The sequence below is a fragment of the Ciconia boyciana genome, chromosome 23, assembly GCF_034638445.1.
Source record: "Ciconia boyciana chromosome 23, ASM3463844v1, whole genome shotgun sequence".
NCBI lineage: Eukaryota > Metazoa > Chordata > Aves > Ciconiiformes > Ciconiidae > Ciconia > Ciconia boyciana.
Window position 1 is genome coordinate 3,201,524 of NC_132956.1, and position 18,564 is coordinate 3,220,087.

General features: G+C 43.6%; 2 protein-coding genes across 5 annotated transcripts in view; both read left to right on the top strand.

Annotated features, from left to right (window-relative positions):
• DSTYK (dual serine/threonine and tyrosine protein kinase) overlaps window positions 1–5,777 on the top strand; it is a 28,465-nt gene extending 22,688 nt beyond the window's left edge. The window contains exons 11-12 of one of the 2 annotated variants that reach the window (XR_012046156.1): window positions 777–911; window positions 1,958–2,095. Coding sequence is in view for 1 of the 2 variants with exons in the window: in XM_072886302.1 (XP_072742403.1) it covers window positions 777–911; window positions 1,958–2,145 (323 nt within the window). In the remaining variant the exon portion in view is untranslated. Of the gene's footprint in view, window positions 1–776; window positions 912–1,957 lie in introns of both variants that reach the window. The other variant, XM_072886302.1, reaches the window with a different exon arrangement.
• A 105-nt stretch (window positions 5,778–5,882) lies between these two features.
• On the top strand, window positions 5,883–16,969 carry RBBP5 (RB binding protein 5, histone lysine methyltransferase complex subunit). Of its 3 annotated transcripts, none has more exons than XM_072886303.1 (14): window positions 5,883–6,153; window positions 6,328–6,353; window positions 6,484–6,656; window positions 7,073–7,213; window positions 7,720–7,882; window positions 8,348–8,457; window positions 8,631–8,750; window positions 9,041–9,194; window positions 9,306–9,377; window positions 9,957–10,074; window positions 10,862–10,931; window positions 11,049–11,278; window positions 11,551–11,745; window positions 15,131–16,969. In XM_072886303.1, exons 1-14 carry the CDS (start codon window positions 6,135–6,137, stop codon window positions 15,157–15,159), a joined length of 1,620 nt encoding a protein of 539 aa, XP_072742404.1. In that variant the 5' UTR covers window positions 5,883–6,134; the 3' UTR covers window positions 15,160–16,969. The 3 variants fall into 3 exon arrangements, with proteins under 3 accessions (XP_072742404.1, XP_072742405.1, XP_072742406.1); XM_072886304.1 differs by having other exon boundaries at window positions 15,134–16,969; XM_072886305.1 differs by having other exon boundaries at window positions 11,551–11,628.
• Window positions 16,970–18,564: the final 1,595 nt, after the last annotated feature.

The window sequence follows — 18,564 nt, forward strand, 5'->3', positions numbered from 1 at the left end:
TCCAAGCTGTTACGAATGTGTGGAGTGTGTTCAAATCCACTATGCATTGTGCTTCTGGCAGGCGCTCTCTAAACTTTTTTCTGGAGCAAGCATCTTACAGTAGCAGTTGGAGATCCATACCGCACTTGTCAGAATCCTTTTTGGTCTATCTGAGATGCTGTCCCTGCTTTGACAAGATGGCAATCAAATTGAAGGAACCCTATTTGTGTTTAATTTAGAAAATATTATTCAGGTGGTTCTCGCTACTAACAGTGAAATACTCATGACTAGCAGGCTAGACCTTGACCTTACAGAGGTGAGCATTGGCTTAGCCTTTACGCACTTACCGTGCTCAATCTTTTCTTATCCAGTGGGTGAACTTGCTATAAATGAGTAATTGCCAAACTACTGGATTGAGAGGCTGATGTTAGCTCTGTCAGACTCCTGGGCTAGCAGCAGAGCCAAACAGAACTGATAGTCTTACAAATGTTGAAGTCTGAAATACACCTGAGCGCCTGTACCTGCAGTGGTCCATGAACCTCAGCTTGGGAACTGTTAACTGCCAGTACAGGTTAAGTGTATAAATCCTCTGAGAATGGAAGGTCTTAACTTTTCTCTCTCCACCTTTTGGCAATGATTCCTGATGTGTTGCGAGGCTTCATACAATCTTGCCTTCTGGCAATGAAGTTGTGGTTTTAATTTGAGGAAGTGGAACGCCGGAATTAGTTCTCGGACTGCTCAGTTTCCAGTGATGATGATGATTTTTGCCCTGCTGATCAAATGTATTTTTGTCACAGGAAAGTACGATAACTCAGTGGATGTTTACGCATTTGGCATTCTGTTTTGGTACATTTGTTCGGGACATGTGAAGTTACCAGAGGCTTTTGAGAGATGTGCAAGCAAAGATCACCTTTGGAACAATGTTAGAAGAGGTACAAATGGCTTATTTTGAACTCTATTGGTTGATACCTTATGCTGGAGTAAAATTTGAGGAGATTAGGAAATCCATTTTTATCCTCTTGGACCTGAAAGGTAAAAATACGAGTTGTATTGCTTGATTGACAGTCTAAAGAGTAACACTTATCTAGTTAAACTTGGACACTTTCTACTGAAAGTCTAACTAAAATTAGCAGGGAATTTAAAAAAAGGCTTTCAGTTAACCACCTCCTTGCCATAGCGTCATAGGAGCTGCGCTAGCACACCACTTAAACCATGCGAAGTAGCTCAACGCTTATGATGTAAACCAGACCCCAGAACCAGCCAGGGATGATCCCCTAAAGAATGTTTAATCCCTTGCAATTTCTGGAGGCAGTGGAGATCTGTACGTTCAAGTGCTTAATATGCAGCATGCTGGGGAAGCTGTCACTGATGCGCTGGATGTCGAGTAAAACACACTGATAGTTTTTCCCCAGAATAGAAACTTACTGTTATGCCTGTGTAGGTTTAGTGTAGTACTATGTTTAGTGGTAGCTTAATCCTTCATGCTGCGTCATGGTATCAGAATGCTTTACTACTTTGTGTCCTTAGTTCCTGCCCATGTAATCTCTCCCCTTCTCATGTGAAAAAGATTAACTTGGATGAGTGAGTCTTGTATTTGGTCAGAAGGCTGCACTCACTGCTGGTTCTCATGTTGAACTTGCTCCCAAAGGCACCATTATAAGTGGATGTGGGGAGGACTTCTTTTCTTATAGAGGAGGGTACTCATTTTGCTCCCAAATAGTTGTAAAGAGGAGGCTCCAGCGAAACTAAATGTGTTAGCCATCCTCTGGAAGCGTGCATGATCTCCTGAGCGACTTCAGCAATGCTCCCAAAGGTGTCTTGGTGGCATTGCTGAAATGTAAGCTATTATCAAGAGCATTAGACCCCAGGCAGTCCACGCTGGGTCACTTCAGCCTGCACCAAAATACTAAGCATCAGACAAAGGTTCTCTCGGATTTGAGGTGTACTGATGGTAACCAGGTCCCTCTCCATTTTCCAGGAGTTCGCCCAGAGCGTCTTCCGGTGTTTGATGAGGAATGCTGGCAGCTGATGGAAGCCTGCTGGGATGGAGACTCCTCCCAGCGCCCTCTCTTGGGGATTGTTCAACCTATGCTGCAGGGGATCATGGACAGGCTCTGCAAGTCAAGCTCTGAGCACCCCCATAAAGGGTTGGATGACTCTACTTGAAAAGGAAGCACAGAAGAATTTTTAGTTGTGGGAGAATTCTGAACCCCTAACTCTGCAGATGGCTTCTTCAGATGTAGCTCTTTGTGGCTAACATGAGTGGGACAGGTAATAGCAACCAGAAGATTGCTCATAGAGGTGAGACCTCGGGGATGTTCCATCTCAAATAGCGGCCAGAGAAATCTCCCCCGGTACACCCCACTGATGCTAGTTACCCCGCTGCAGCTTTTATTATGGAGTTGTGCAAATAAGATAGAAAATCCGCGCCCTTGAACTGAAAGGGATTTTTGCCAATCCCACACAAACACCAGTCGAAGAAAAGCATCTTGTGTGTTCCAGGTAGTGTCTGCGTTGCTAGAAGTTGATCATGACAGTCTTTACTCAGCAAAGTAAAAACTCCTCCCATTAACTGATGGTCCTAGGTGGCCTTCAGTCCACACAACTATCCCAATCACTTATCGATTGGCACCAATTACAGTGCAGCCGGAGAGGAAACAGAAAGCAGAGGCTCAAGGCTAGAAAGTGTTTAGAAGCTGAGAGCATCTATCTGTATTAGCTTCTTGCAACACTCAAAATGTTTACATTGACAGGAGCAAAGCTTCCATGTTTTACCTAAGGGGGTTTATCTACTGTTCCACTGCAGTGCAAATACCCCAAGTTATAAGCTATTTCTCTCTTATGTACCCTTCACCTCTTACTTATGTAAACAAGCTCTTTTCTGGTAATTTTGCTTCATAATAGTTATTTGAATGTCTGAAGAAACCTGACCTTTCTTTTACAGTCTTCTGGTAAAATGGAAGACTGTTCAGACATTACATATTGTAATACCGAAACAAAGTCATTACAACTAATGACTGTCCATGGGGAAAATGCCAATTCATTTTAATTAAATTTGGGGTTTGAATTAGTTGTAAAGGCAATGACAGTTTTAAATTGCGCTATGACAGCCATATTTTTAAAAATAAGGTTTCTTCAGCTTTTTTAAAGTCACATGCTTGGTGAGAGCATACTCAAGGGAAAACAGGTCATTCATTCTTCTTCAGTAGCTCTGTATTGTGGCTGCGTCCGTTCATCTGATCGTTTCACTCTGGGATCTCGAATTTGGCTGTATGGAAAAGAATAAAAAACGGGGGGGAGGGGAATCCTTTGCAAGGAAGGTATGGGCTGAGGTGGTCCTGCTGCTCTTCCGAAGAGGGCTGCTTCTGAAAATAGCCTTGCCCTTTGCCTTTTGCATTTCTGGGGCAAGATTAGTTGATCTTAATGTAACATACCTATGGGGTGGAGGCTGAAATAGAAAATGCACCTTGTTTACTACATGAGGAAATACTGAGTTGGCAAGTTCTCCCTGGGTTTACTGTTCCTCCCAGCTGCAGGGGATGAGCGTGCAATGGCTGTGTTTCCCAGGAAAGCTAGCATGCTGCATCCAAAGTAGTGTAGGCATGTGGAATTACTGCACCTTGTTGCTGGAATTTATTGGCTAGTACATGGCAAAATTACAACCGATAGTCTGCCTGTTGAACAGCTTGAACAAAGGAAAGGGATACATAACCCTGCAGTATTAGTTTAGTTTAAATCTTCCTTTCTTTGTGCAATAAACAGAATTAATGCTTTTTTTTATATATATAAAAAAGACTTTTTTACTCACCTGCACGTGTGGGCATTTTTCTGGTCTGTGATGGCATTAACAGTATGGCTCTAGACAGATACAGCCTCGCCAGCTGCTCCAGCTGAAAGCGCAGCAACCAAGAACCACACGCGCAGAAGAACGAATACTTTTCCAAAGTAGAATCGTTAGGTGTGTCGCTGCCTTGGTGCACACTCATGCCACCGATGACACTAACAGTATTAACTCTGTTCTACTGTGCCGTGGTGGTTAGTAACCTTATTTAAAACTAGGAGAGTCAAGGTCAGTCTCTGGCAATTAATAGAGGTAGCTTGTGTAAATAATAAATGTATGAATAAAATTTAAATCTCTGTATATGCAATTCCAGAAATGTCTTGTATAGCTTTTCCTGTGTAGCAGTCTCCAGACACTTAACTGCTGCCTTTTTATTGTTGTTTGTAGCTATACCTTGATGTCTTGTTTTCCATTTTCCATGTCTTTTTGCATGTGCGGCAGTGTAGATCTGCAGGTTTTCCCAAACTCAGTACAGCTGCTTCTCTGCATTTTTTTTTTTCCCGTTGGGTATAAAGTCTGCCTGACTGAACTTGTTTTGAGAGATTTCACACACCCTGTTTATCTTTAAAACTAGTGTTCTCTCCCTCCCCCCATTAGAGTGAGGAAAACAAGGTGAATAATTACTTTATTAAAAGATTCCACAGTCTGTAAATTGAAAGTGGTACCAAACTCAAACACCTCTGCGCCTGGTGCAGTGAGTCCAAGCTGAGCAGGTACTCTTCTCCCAGACAAGGCTGCCTTTATCGCCTCAATCTACTGAAGAGGTTTGTTACATCACTACTGCAGATGTTTGTTTTAATGTTATGTTACAAAAGGGTACTTATACAACATGCCACATCTAACCAGCTAGTGGACTGGCTTCTGTTGTGTACGGACCCAAATCAGCGTGTTGCTGTTCCAGTAATGTGATCATTGCCACTTAAAACAAGCTGAGGCTGACTTCTGTGAACAGTCAGGAGAGTAAACCTCCGCTCTCCCTTCCTGTAGGTCTAAAGTGGAGATCAGGCCTAAAAGGCTTTTTGGAAAGAAGCTTTGTTTACAAAGGTGTGAGGTTTACATGCTGAGGGGGCTCTGCTAGGAGAGGCGCTAGCTCATCGCAAGGTTCAAGGACAGCTTGAGAGGTGCTAGGAACTTGCTCTGCACTTCAGCCTCCCCAGCCTGGTTTTAAGCCTTTCCTTCACTCTACACTTAGTGGGACGAGCTGGGAGAAAAAGCACTCGCACTACAGGGGATGAGGAATGGTCTGGAGGGCTGCGGCAGCCTGGCAGAGCGATGCTGCTTTTGCTGTGTCTTGCTGCCAGAGCAGAAGTCTGCAGGACACTTACTGTGTGTCTTGAAGCACCAGATACTCACCTTCATTCTGGGGATTGTTACTTACACTAAAGGGCTTGGTTTGGGACTGAAAAGCAGGTCTGGAGTTTACCTGTAAGGGGGCTGGCTGGGCTCTCCCCCATCCCACCCTGGTGCCGTATTTGGGGAAGGGGTGAGCAGCCCCCCGTCTTCCTGGCCCTGCTAATTTTAGCTTAAATAAGTTAGACAAGTAGCTATTTTTTTTTTCTCTGTCTCTAAAGCAAAACTGACCTTTCCAGGAGAAAGCGGCCCTTTATCTGCTTCAACCTCCCTTGGGGCTTAAAAATAAAATAGCACTAAATGTTCTTACAGCGGCTTCGCGTGCTTGGGGGGGAGGGGAGGGAGCAGGGCCCCGCCCGGGCCAAGCCCTGGCGTGTGTTACGGCGTTATAGGAAAATGTAATAAGCTTACCGGGCGCGTACGAGACAGTGCAATAACCGGAACGACCGAGCTCAACCGTTGTATTTTATTGTTATTGTTGGTATTTTTTTGTATCCGACCCGCGCGGTACTAACCCCCCCCCGCACTCTGTGTGTTGTAAGAGACGCGACTGTGAGTTCAGCCGTCGCCCACCGGGCGCTGCACAATAAAGCTGCTCTGAACGGCCGCTCTCGCTGCTTCTTCCGCCGCCCCCGGAGCGCCGCGCCCCGGAACCTCGGGCGTGCGGCCGCGGGGCCGGCCCGGAACGCTCCGCGCGCAGGCGCCGGGCTGCCCGCCGCGCTGCCTGAGCGCCCGCCGCGCTCCCCGGCCCCGCCGCCGCGCGGGGAGAGGGTAGGCGCTGGGCCCGGCCGCCGCGGGTCGGGGCGGGTCGAGCCGGCCCGGGCCGTGAGGTGCCGGCGGGCCGCGGGGCTGGAGGAGGAGGGAAGCGGGGGTTCGTCAGGCGAACGCCGGGGCGGCGCCAGCGCAAGGCCCCCCAGCGGGGTCCTTCGGCGACGGGGACGGAGGGAGCGGGACGGCGGCCGCGATGAACCTGGAGCTGCTCGGTGGGTCCGGGGCGCGGGGGCCGCGCCGGGGGCGGGGGCGGCCGGGGCGGGCCGGGCCGGGAGCCGCGTGTAGGCGGGCGTCGAGCCGCCGCCCCGCCGGCGGGGAGCGGCGCAGCGCGGTCAGCCGGGGCGGGCCGCGCCTCACTCAAGCGCTGTCTTTGCGTTTCGTTGCAGAATCCTTCGGCCAGAACTACCCCGAGGTAAACGTCCTCCCCGCCCCGCGGGGCTGCCCCCGTCCCGCCGGCTGCTGCGAGCGGCTCGGCGGCCGGGCGGGGCGGCGGCGGCGGCGGCGGCGGCCTGACCGCCCCCGGCGCTGCCCTCTCCCCGCAGGAGGCCGACGGCACGCTGGACTGCATCAGCATGGCCCTGACCTGCACCTTCAACCGCTGGGGCACGCTGCTCGCCGTGGGCTGCAACGACGGGCGCATCGTCATCTGGGACTTCCTGACCAGGGGCATCGCCAAAATCATAAGCGCTCACATTCACCCCGTCTGCTCGCTGTGGTGAGAAAAGGCTCATTTTTTTCCTCGGAGCGACTGAATTCCGGGGTCAGTTGTGATCGAGCTCGTAGCCTCTGCGCTAGATACGAAGGGCTGTTCTCGCTTCTGTTAGAATCTGTCCGTGCCTGCGTTTGCTGAGCGTCGGGCGCTCTGACACCCTGACAGCTCTCAACGCCTCGGCCTGTTGGTTGCCGCAACGCCAGCCCGTTGCGGGGCACTTGGTTATCTTTTAGGACGGCTTCCTTTAAGAGAGTTTGGAAATGTGTTACGCTTATTAAGTTTTTGGATGTTAGGTTATTTTTCAGGCTAACAGATTTGTAGCTGAGCCTGATAAGTTGGTCTGATAATCTTAAACTGTGGGTGTATGTTTTATGCATTTAAGGAGTAACATTTACTTGAACTGCCTCTCGTTACTGTAGCTGGAGTCGAGATGGTCACAAACTGGTGAGTGCTTCGACCGATAACATTGTGTCGCAGTGGGATGTGCTCTCTGGAGACTGCGACCAGAGATTTCGGTTTCCTTCGCCTATCTTGAAAGTTCAGTACCACCCTCGAGACCAGTAAGTCCCGTGAAAAAAGGGTCGAATGCTCTCATTTTGGTAGAACTGCTCTCGCTTTGGTAGAACTAACGAGTATTGAAATGTTTTTATTGCAGTTTGCAAAGTGATTTTTTTTTCCGAGCCTAGTAGATGCTGTCAGTGTATCTTCTTTTTGTGATTAGAACCCTCACTGGATTTGTTGTGGCTCTTTTTATTATGAAAATATCAGGAAGGAAGGAGAGTAAACAAGAGAATAATTCTTAGAAATGTGTATAGAAATGTCTCCTTGAGTTTACAGGTTTACTGCATAAACTTGGAGAGGCTTCCAGAAAAAGAAAGGAAATGAAAGTAGATACCAGCTTAATGTAATTTTGCGATTTTTAAAGTGACAAAGATGAAAGAAGATTATAAAAATACAGGGGTATTCTATATTTCTTGATAGGGGTTGAGATTTTTTTTCTGCTGCTAAGCATGGAAACTTCTTTTCCAGAGAAGAAACTACTAACTCTTCCTTTTCTGCTTTGTAGAAACAGAGTTTTGGTTTGTCCCATGAAGTCGGCGCCGGTGATGCTAACACTGTCGGACTCCAAACATGTTGTCCTACCTGTGGATGATGATTCTGATCTCAATGTTGTGGCCTCCTTTGACAGGCGGGGGGAATACATTTATACGGGCAATGCCAAGGGGAAGGTGAGACTTTAGCAGGCGGCACTGGATGCAATAACTTAGATTACTTCCTGTCTTTATCAAGATGCTTAATGTTTTTGGGTTGCGTTCTTTATTTTAGTACACCAATAAGACTTCCTGAATGTCTCTTGAATAATCGATATTGCGCTGATACGATCTTCTGAATAAAGCATCACGCTTTATCTTTGAAGGTCTCTAGACTATAATACTTTGTTTGAGTTAGGTCTTTGTGTTGCTGTTGTCTTTGACCATATTTGTTGGATCCTTTTCCAGTGTAAATAAACCAATGTTTATGTCGCAGAACTGTCGCAGAAACTGTAGTAGAAACTACAGTTGCAGAATCCCAACTATTCCTGTGTAGATTGCTGAGGCTTCTGTTGTCAGGGTTAGTAGCTGACGTGAAAGGTACCGAAAGGGGAATGTGTTATAATGAAGAGACTGATTGCCTTCTGTCTCCTTAATCTTCAGATCTTGGTCTTAAAAACAGACACTCAGGATCTTGTTGCTTCCTTCAGAGTGACAACTGGAACCAGCAACACCACAGCTATTAAATCGATTGAATTTGCTCGGAAAGGAAGGTGAGTAACTTCCTCTATCGGGTGGTATCTTTAAAGATGAATTGAAAGCTATAGAGTGGATTGGCAGAGCACACAAGGTCTTCAACCACCCCACAATTCTTTCATGGAACTTATTCTTTTTATTTTCTTAAGTCTTCTGATGCAATGCATGTTCTGTGCCCTCCTTCCTCCAGCTGCTTTTTAATAAACACAGCTGACCGGATAATCAGGGTGTACGATGGCCGTGAAATTCTAACTTGTGGACGAGATGGGGAGCCTGAACCGATGCAGAAGCTGCAGGATTTAGTGAACAGGTAAGAGGCAGCAGAATGGCTGGTCAACCTGACTTGAAGAGGTGAGGTTTGTGTGCTCTGCACTAATGGGACTCTGGGGATGAAGGGTAGCTCAGTGTCTTATTTAGTGTAGTGGACAGATGCTTTCATATGAAACCTGTCTGTCACAACTTGATTTGAAGTTTAAATATTATTTGTGGGTGGGAGTTGTAAGAGCTCAGTCTGAAGAACGAGTCCACTCCGCAGTCCTCCGTCCTCCATGTTGTGCTGTTGTTTAACTGTTTAACTTGCGATGTTGTTTTTGCACGCAGGACACCGTGGAAGAAGTGCTGTTTCTCTGGTGATGGTGAATATATAGTGGCAGGTTCAGCACGACAGCATGCCCTGTACATTTGGGAGAAGAGTATTGGAAACCTAGTGAAAATCCTCCACGGGACCAGAGGAGAGCTGCTCTTGGATGTAGCAGTAAGAAAACTGTCTGCTATTACAGTGTTTCTTGTTATTTTTGAATACTAAACTTTCTTAATTCCATTTACCAATTAAGTTCCTCCTCTTTTCTCTTTCAAATAAATCTAGTGGCATCCTGTCCGACCGATCATAGCTTCTATTTCCAGTGGTGTTGTGTCAATATGGGCTCAGAATCAAGTGGTAAGCGTTTTAGATCACTTCCTTAAGAGGATTCCCCAGTGGTCTCCATACTAGTAGACTGAATTATTGCAGGTTGAAATCCTTTGTTAAATCCTGATTCAACAAGCTTGTTCGGTTCACCTGCCTAACTTGAAATACGTTTGCCATCTTGTTGAATGTGAGGAGGGTACTCACACTTTGGTTGCTGAACTGGTTAAGCTTTGCATTAAAGGCTTAAATGTCACAGGGACACACTATGTGGAAATGGTGTCCTAAATGTGTCACGTAAGTGCAGGAAGTCTGTGTGAGTGAGCCAAAACTTAACTGGCTAAACATGAATGTACAGCTTTGGTTTTCAGGGTAATTATTACATACATTGCAATATTTAAGGAATATTATGATGTCATATTTCCAGTAGGAACTAACTTGTGCAGTTTCTAATTTGCCACGTGATTGTGGACCCAAATGAGGCTTGACTTTTGTGATCTTGCGCGTGGCTTGGGGGATTTTAATGCAGAATGAGACTGTAATTGCATGAGTCCTCACTATGACTGCTGTTCCTTTGCATAAGGTAAAAACTGTTTTGAATTTGTGGCTTAGGAAAACTGGAGTGCCTTTGCACCTGACTTCAAAGAGCTGGATGAAAATGTAGAATATGAAGAGAGAGAGTCAGAGTTTGACATTGAAGATGAAGATAAGAGTGAACCAGAACAGACAGGTACTGCATGAACTGTGTTTCTATGTAGCAAATAATTTGTAGTCTGAATACATGAGCATAGTAAAAATTAAAACTAGTGGTCACGGTGGTTTACGTGGGCATTAAGTGACAAAACAGGAGTGGAATAAATGAAGATGTATGAACTAGCACAATCAATGTGATTCCTGCCAGTTGACAGGCAACATGTTTCTTAGAAATGCCTCCCCTCTCCAATACATGTTTAAGCAAAAAGCAATAGCAGACAGACGTATGTCGGGCAGGCTGGCTCTCAACAGAAGCAGCGCTGAATTTGAATCAATAGCAGCGCAACCTGGCCACTTGGTGGTGCCAGAAAATTGTGTACTGCGAAAGTTAAACTATGGAAAGAAATTAGCATTATTCCCAGCATAGCACAGAGCTCTCCTCATTACCAGGCTTTGCAGCACTTCTCATGTTTAGATTAATTGTTGTTTAGCAATTTTTAATATTCAAGTGTAACATCGGCTTGTGTGAATTAAGCATTGAAGCCAATGTCATCTGATTAAGGACTATTTTAGTGAAAACAACAAAACATTTAGAAGATTTAAAATCTTCTATCTAGCTTTACTACTAGTGTTTTATAATAATAGGTCTGTATTAGAACATAGAAAAAAAACCTGATGGATTTAAGAAGAAATTCTTTAGGTTTGTTTTCTGCTTTAATTCTCATTTCTGCATGCTGAGACATTTAAGCACAGTTCCATTCTTGCGAAGCCATTTGGTCTTCTCCTTACTGTCTTTAATTCTTCTTTTTTTTCCTGATTCTTAGGTGCTGATGCTGCAGAAGATGAAGAAGTGGATGTAACTAGTGTGGATCCCATTGCTGCCTTCTGTAGCAGGTGAAAGAGAATTGTTTTGTTTAAAGTATGAATACAAAATGTATCGCTAAGATTCTCTGTATCATATGTTATAATAACCCCTCATTTTAAATGAAAGCAAATGTTTTTCCTTCACAGCGATGAAGAACTGGAGGACTCCAAGGCTCTGCTTTACTTACCCATTGCTCCTGAAGTCGAAGATCCGGAAGAAAACCCCTATGGACCTCCACCAGATGCGGTTCAGAGCTCTTTAACTGATGAGGGAATAGGTTCTGAGAAGAAGAGGCAGTCCTCCTCTGATGGACCTCAGGCACCAAAGAAGAAGCCCAAAACCACCAACATTGAACTACAAGGAGTCCCTAATGATGGTGCGTGGAAGCTGCCATTGTTCTATTGCCTATTCTGCATCTGAGGTGGTCTAAAGACCAGAAGTTCAGAAGGTCACTCCTTAATTTTCCCCTTCCTGTGAAATCACTTCTTGCCACAGTTATTAATGGTCACCAGCTCTGCAAATTTTGCTGGCATTTTGCAAACTGGGAATGAGTAAAGGCCTCCTGAAACTGTAATTTTTGATGATGTATGTGCCGGTAGAAGCATCGCAAGAGATAACTTCCTTTGGTAACACCTTGTCTCTCCACAGAAGTCCATCCGCTGCTGGGTGTGAAGGGAGATGGTAAATCCAAGAAGAAGCAAGCAGGCAGGCCTAAAGGATCAAAAGGTAAAGACAAAGATTCTCCATTTAAACCGAAACTCTACAAAGGGGACAGAGGTGCTTTACCTCTGGAAGGAGCAGCGAAGGGTAAAGTGCAGGCGGAGCTGGGACAGCCTTTGACAGGTAAGGAGAACCCAGCGTGAGCGTCGTTGGCTTGCTTGGTGGCCTTGCTTTGTACAGACCCTGACTTAATCTAGTCATAGCATTTTAGCTTCCCAAATGGCACTTGCTCACTAAACGTCTAGCTGCTGTCAAGGATAGGCAAAATTTTACATTTTTAAGTGGAAGTGCTTTCAATCTGTTTCATAAAACTGATATCCGTGCCTGTGTTGTTGCATATAAAGAGCATGTAGGATTTTTAATAGAGATTGAGCACTACTTCAAGAGCAAAAAATCTTTCGATTACTTTAATCTTTTCAATAACTTCTATCAACTCTTACATAAACAGTAATAATGTTTCATTTTGCTGGGTCAATTTTGAGGGGGGAAAACGTAAATAGTGAAGGATTCCGAAGCTTAAATTGTCATTTTGTGCTATCAATACTAGGCAGAGTGATGAAGAACAGAAAAGCTCTGTAAGCAGAACTAGGAAATGGAGCATCAATAATGGTCCGTTTGATAAACAAGCCCTGAGATAAAGTTCAGGAGCTGAATTTTCTATTGCTAGCTATACAGCAGCCTTAGTTAAATTCCAGAAAGTACAGTTGCTGTAAATGAGGATAGATTTTGGTGGACTTATCTCCCTTTTGGGTGTTTTTGTCATATTTTGGTGGTTGTGTACTAAAACAGGACTGCTGCAGTCACCTTTGTTGGGGCCCAGACTTGGTCTCAGAGAGACTAAGTGTTTCCCATCTGTCTCATTTGCTACTTCAGCCTCTTATTTGGGAAAAGTTCATTGAAGTGTAGTAAAGAAAGCACATGTTTGGATTAAGTGATGTGGACTCCGGTTTTTTGGTTTGTTTTTTTTTTTAGATTGTAATGAAGAACTCAGGGTTGATAAATAAACAATTTCAAAGATACAGCGTAATTGATATATCAAATTTTGCATTTCCTTGAACTCAGCAGCTGCTGCTGTGGATTTTAGACAGTACAGAAGTGATTTTATTTTTCCCCCCCATTCCTTCCCTCACTGCTGGTCCTATGCTACCCACCTTGCTCATTGTCCTTCCTGCTCAGCTCCTGTTATGTTGCTTGTACTAGTACTGATAATTGCTATTTGCAGAAAAAGGGAATGTGATAAAAGAAACTTATTCTGTATGTGGAAAAATGTGGTGGATGTTTTTTGAGCTTCCATTTAATCCTTTCACACCGCACCTTGCAAAATCCAGAAATTAAACAGATAGCCAGGAATATCCTTAGCCCTTGTTTGTACCCTGGGAGGTACTGAGTAGCTTCTAGTGTCAGATTTACCAGACAGGGTGATTCTCTTTTGACTTCTCAAGTCATTAGGGGGCATCCAGTATGTTTTAAAGAATTATCTGGATTGTGTGGATCCTCAGATGTTTTTGCTGGCATCTGTTACACTTCCTGATCGCTCTGTTGTGCCATGCTGTGACAAGACCGGTTTGAAGACCAAATGAGTATAACCGTTAGTTTCATCAGCAGCCCTGTTGATTGCTTTCTTTTATCACGCTGCTAATTAACATGACTGTATGCAAAAGGATATAAATGAGAAAGGATCGTGCACTGGAAACTTAACAACGTGGCTTCCAAAACAAATTTCAGTCATCATTTGCTTCAGAAAAAACAATGCTGTATATTTTGCCTTTTCCGTGTTTAAGTTGCTGTATAAACAGTCTGCTTTCAGAGAAGTAGTTTTAATAGCAAGTATTTTTGTTCCGTTTTTTCAAGGTATGTTTATGTAAGTTTGCTATCAACTTGCACTAATTTGCTTGATCTACGCTTGTAGACAGATCTCGGTGTACTTTCTTCTTGCAGCTTGTGATCACTATTGCATCAGTCTGTTCTGAGAGCTGGAAAAACAATACTCCCATTTCCTCTAAAACATTTCAAACGAAGCAACATTCTAGACAGACTCCTTTCTTGTTTTTTTTTTTTTTTTTTTTTTTTTTTTTACACATCCTTGCAAAGCCATATTTGGGAGGGTTATAGTCTGACTTACTATGAAAGACAACAGTGGAATTTTACTGGCTACTGCTGCTGAGCTTAGGATGTGCATACCTGTGCCAGTACAGTTAGCTTTGGTTTTTGGACACTGTAAAATGGAAATTTTCTTTTCCTACGAACAAATGGGTTTAGACCCAAGTTCCCTACTTACTTTACCCACCTATTGGAGATGGGAGAGCTTTCTAAAATTAACTTTTAGTCTTTGTTGCCTATAAGCACTTTAAGGCATTTTTCCTTATGGTGGCATTTTTCCTTAAGGTGGTATTCTTTAGCTTGATTGAGCTATACGCAAATAATTACTATTGCTATAATGGACTTCTGACTCTTATTAGGACCTGTTATTATGCTCCCTTCTACAGTACTGTTGACTTAAGAGGATCTAATAGATCCATGCGGTAGTCAGCGTTGGAAGCGTTTGTATGAGTCATGTTGTGAGAAGAACAGATTGTCCACTGAAAGAAACTGTCACTTGGATCTTTCCAAACTCACAGTAGTCTTTTAGTCCATGAAGTCTGTCTTCCTTGCACTTACAACTTGCACTTACAACTCCTATTTTGGGCAGCCAATATTTTTTCTTGGGGTTGTCAGTGTTCCACCACGTACAAATGCACACTTCCAAATTCGAATGGCCACCTGCCTGGGAGCCTGGAGCCAGACTGCCTTTTCTGTCTCTCGTGCATGAAGCTGTTAATGCTGCTTGTTCCTTGTGCTGTTGCTTTCTGAAGTAACTAATTAGTCGCTAAAACAGTCACACAACAAGCATTTCTCCTCTGGAAACTGTTTGCTGATAGGCCGTAATACAGTGTCTTTCTGCAGGCTGCGTGGCCGGGACTTGGGCCCTGCTGCAAGTGCATCTGTGTCACTGTGCTGTGCAGTCCGGCAGTAAATGTCTTATTCTTAAAGCTGCTATGTCAAAATTGGGTTTCAGTATAAACTGAGAAGCTTGATCCGTTTTATCGTTTTAGAATAAAATCTTACAGCAATCTGGTTTCACCCAAAGGAACTTGTTGTTCCACTTAGGTGGAACTTGTTTTCAGTAGTGCTTTTGCTCTGAGATTTTGGAATTGAGGAATCAAAAAAATTTTACACCAGGTAAGTTTGCTTGCAACTTAGTGGAGTAAAAGCACAGAGTTCCTTAGCCACCTTGTCCATGCCTGTGCACGTGATCTCAAATACAAATGCAGAAACACCAGAGATCTTAATTTGTCATAGGCAGTATCTTGTTGATTATATCTCATTCTGAAAAGAATGGCTTTATCTAGAAAATCTTGTTCTCTTTCTTTTTTTTCTGGAAATGCTACCATATTTGGTGGTCTCTGGTTTCTGGTAACGTCTGTTTGAGTCTGCTTACTTATTTTTCCCTTGTCTTTGATCTCTTCAGCAGGTGGTGCAATCTCAGAATTGTTATGAAGACACTCTTTATCTTCCTGTATTCTTTTCTATATTGGCACCATAATGTGGAAAATAGATGAAATGCTCAGTCAGAGTGGACTGACTAATACAGCAGACTGATTGTTCATGGATTCAGGGAGTGACTTTTGTAAGAAATGAATATGGAAGAGGAAACGGCCTTCATTCCTCCTTAGCTGCCTCTTCATCGAAGAGTGTAAGATGCTGACTCTCAGGTCATGCGATTTGCAAAGAGACTAACTGGACTGCCTTTGTGTTGACATACATAACTGAAGTTTCTAAAGTGAGCTGGTACCCAACACTCTGCCCACTCCACAGCTTATCAGCCATTGTCTTTGAAATATTTTTGTTGTTGTTCCTGGATTGAAGAATACCCAAAGTGTGTATTTTTATTCCCGATGCCGTATGACTGTGTATCCTGCAAACTTCCCTTTCTTTGCTCTTAATTTTCATTTTGGTGAGTTGTAAGTCCTTCTATGCCAGCTGCATTACCTTATCAGGTTTTCTGTTAGCTCAGTGTGATGTCTTCTATGCTGACATGCTTAGCGAAACACTGCTGCTGATTATGTGCCAGGTTTGATTTCATCTCAAGTGGACAGAGATCTAATGTGAAGAATCAAGACACTCTCTGAAGCCTGCAAAGAATGAATCTTCATATTGTGAATATTTTAGACATGAAGGATGACTCTGCTTATGGGAAAAGGAACAAGTGAAAGTAGCTCTAGATAAAATACTCTGTTTATATGCTTTCTTCTAGCTTGGGATATGAAGAGCTGTGTTGGCAGTTTCTTTCTGTCCTTGCAAGTGTTTTTATTCTGTCTCTTTCCTGTGAGGTGCCCTACCAGAAACAATTGGTTTCCTCCTTAGCTGGTAGGGACAGGCAGTTAGAGAAAAAACAGAACCAATATTTCTCTAAACGGAAACAGTAGTTTTTCAGGGTTTTTTTTCCCTGCTTCTGGATCAAGAATGAAAGAAAGATGAATGCTAACAGCTCATTCCCAGCCATGCTTTAATCTTTTATTCCGTAAAGGTGGTGGCAGTATTTTCCTTGTGGGAATGGGAAGAGACACTTTCTCTATCCAATACCTACAGCCTGACACCTCTCTGTACTAGACCAGCCGCCTATTAAAAGAAAGTTTTCATTCCTAATGCCCCTTGTTTTATAGACTTTTATAGTTCCTATGCAATTACTTTCAGTTTTTCCCCAGATGTAATTATTGAGATTATCACTACATATTTAAATTTTCAAAGTATCCTGCTGACATTAAAAACCAAGAAGAAGAGTCATAAAGAGATTTATTAATTTGCAGTCAGAAGTATGCAGTAGTTGCATGAGATATCAACATGGGAAGAGAGGAGACATTTTAAATCGGAAGGTTTTTTAAAACTGGTATTTTCATTTCCGGCTTTGGTACAGTGGCCTGCTTCATTTAATGAGATTCATTCCCATGCGTACAGTATTAGTTTTCTTTGTTCTTTCTGCTTGTAGGATGACTCGCATCTTTCCTGGAACACTGTTACGTCAAATCCACCCATATGTGGTGTGGCTGAGCCCACGAGCTTTAAAAGATGCACAGGCAATGGTTCTCTAGATTATTTTAAAGCCTATAATTTGCCACAGACTCCAGCCTTCATTTCTGTTAAAACTTCTCTGTACAGTGTATATGTCCTTGGTTTATTTTCTTCCATCTTTTATTTTATTTTTTGGTATCTGTAGTTTTGTACAATATTTGTCGGATACTGGCTTGATGGTAGCATATAGCAGTGATGTTAGTTTTTGTGTTTGTAAATAAAGAGGTATGGTTTATTTCCTAAAGTCTATGGGTCAGTTTTGGCTTTTCCATATTTCCGTGACTGTTTGCATTGTGACAATGTTTAGGAATTCTACAACAAAGCTCCGCTGCAAACACAAACACATTGTGCCTTCCCCACAGCTGGTGTGGTGTTGTTTATTTGGTTGATTTTATTTTTTTTTAGCGTGGCATTTGGTTGATGATCTCTTTTCAAGAGACAGGAGTAAATCTGTAGTCTAATAAAAGCCCTCCATACCTGAGTGCAGCCTAGGCACTCTAAGACAGACGTGCGAAAGGGGAGCTGAACACAAAGCGTGCTGGGCGTAGAGTGCACCTCCAGGGAAACTGAATGTGGAAAATACATACACTAGACCTTCAGAAGTCTTCATTTTAATAAATTAAGGATTGTTAGGAAAGAGAAATATGGATATCCATTAGCAGAGCTGTTGAAGAACACGGCAATCCAAATCCTTTCTGCAATCCATAATTCAGTTGCTGGTGAGGAGACACTGATTATCGAACTGGCTTGACCACAGTTCAATTACGCCGTCAAAAATAAGTAACTTTGATTTTGTTTGGGTTTGTTTTTTTCATGAACTTTTTTAGTAGTGCATTATTCTTTTGGGACACCTGAGCACTAAGTGAATTATTCTGGGTGTACGAGTGGTTTCTGTTTTACAGATGCATCAATTGAATGTGGAGATTCTGGCTGAGATCGCTCTCCGGCGTCAGTGGCTGTATGTGACGCAGAGCATGGGGCTCAGGCTCGCAGCTCCTCTAAGTGATGCTGTGAGGCCAGTGCTGTCGAATCCCTTCTGAGGCTGATAGTGGATGTCAAGGCCTGATATGATGCTTTTATGCTGAGTCCTCATCTCAGAGGACTCTCTTTGGCTTCAGACTTAGGGGAGTTCTTTGTTCTCCCTCGGAAGGTTTGGGGCCGCGTTCTGACCTGGGCAGCCAGACTGTGACATCGGCACCGCTCCCGGGAACGCGGGCTCGCAGAGACATGACTTCGCTGAGCCCTGCGTAGAGATGGATATCATCAGTGATAAAATACTGTTCAGCTTCCCTTTGATGTCAGTGCCATCAGGCTATCTAGAGGCTGAAATGGTGTTTTCGTGATAATTTGGGGAGTACTTTAGATTTTGGGGTATGCTTGTGTAAGACAGAACTGTACAGGTGCTGCATAAGGAATTAGGATTTCCTTATGCTCAACAGCATTATTTTAAGGTTCCAGTAATGATTACTTACATTGCTTTATAGTTTGGTGGGAAAATTAAACTGGAACAGTACTTCTTTACAGTGGAAATACATCTAAAATAGTGTGTAAAATGTTACAGAGAAGGGAGGACTTCATCTTTTTTTAAATTGTCAAATAGATCCCAATCGCTGGAATCTAGTGGATGAAAACATTCTGCTGCCGTGTTAACAAGAACTGGAATTCATGATTCACACTCCGACCGACACAGTAACGTGTTGCATCTTCTTTAGCAGTGTTGTACTTCAAGCCTGTCTTGTTCGAGGATTTTTCCTAATGGAAGGATTGTGTCTTGAAGATGATGCTGGTGGGATTTCAGAAATACTTAGTTTGAAGGTCTACAAAGAATGATTT

Excerpts from the sequence above, each read along its gene's own strand:
- RBBP5 (XM_072886303.1), top strand. Across the intron at positions 6,354-6,483 it reads TCGGCCAGAACTACCCCGAG|GAGGCCGACGGCACGCTGGA; the intron begins GTAAACGTCCTC and ends CTCTCCCCGCAG. Across the intron at positions 6,657-7,072 it reads CACCCCGTCTGCTCGCTGTG|CTGGAGTCGAGATGGTCACA; the intron begins GTGAGAAAAGGC and ends TCGTTACTGTAG.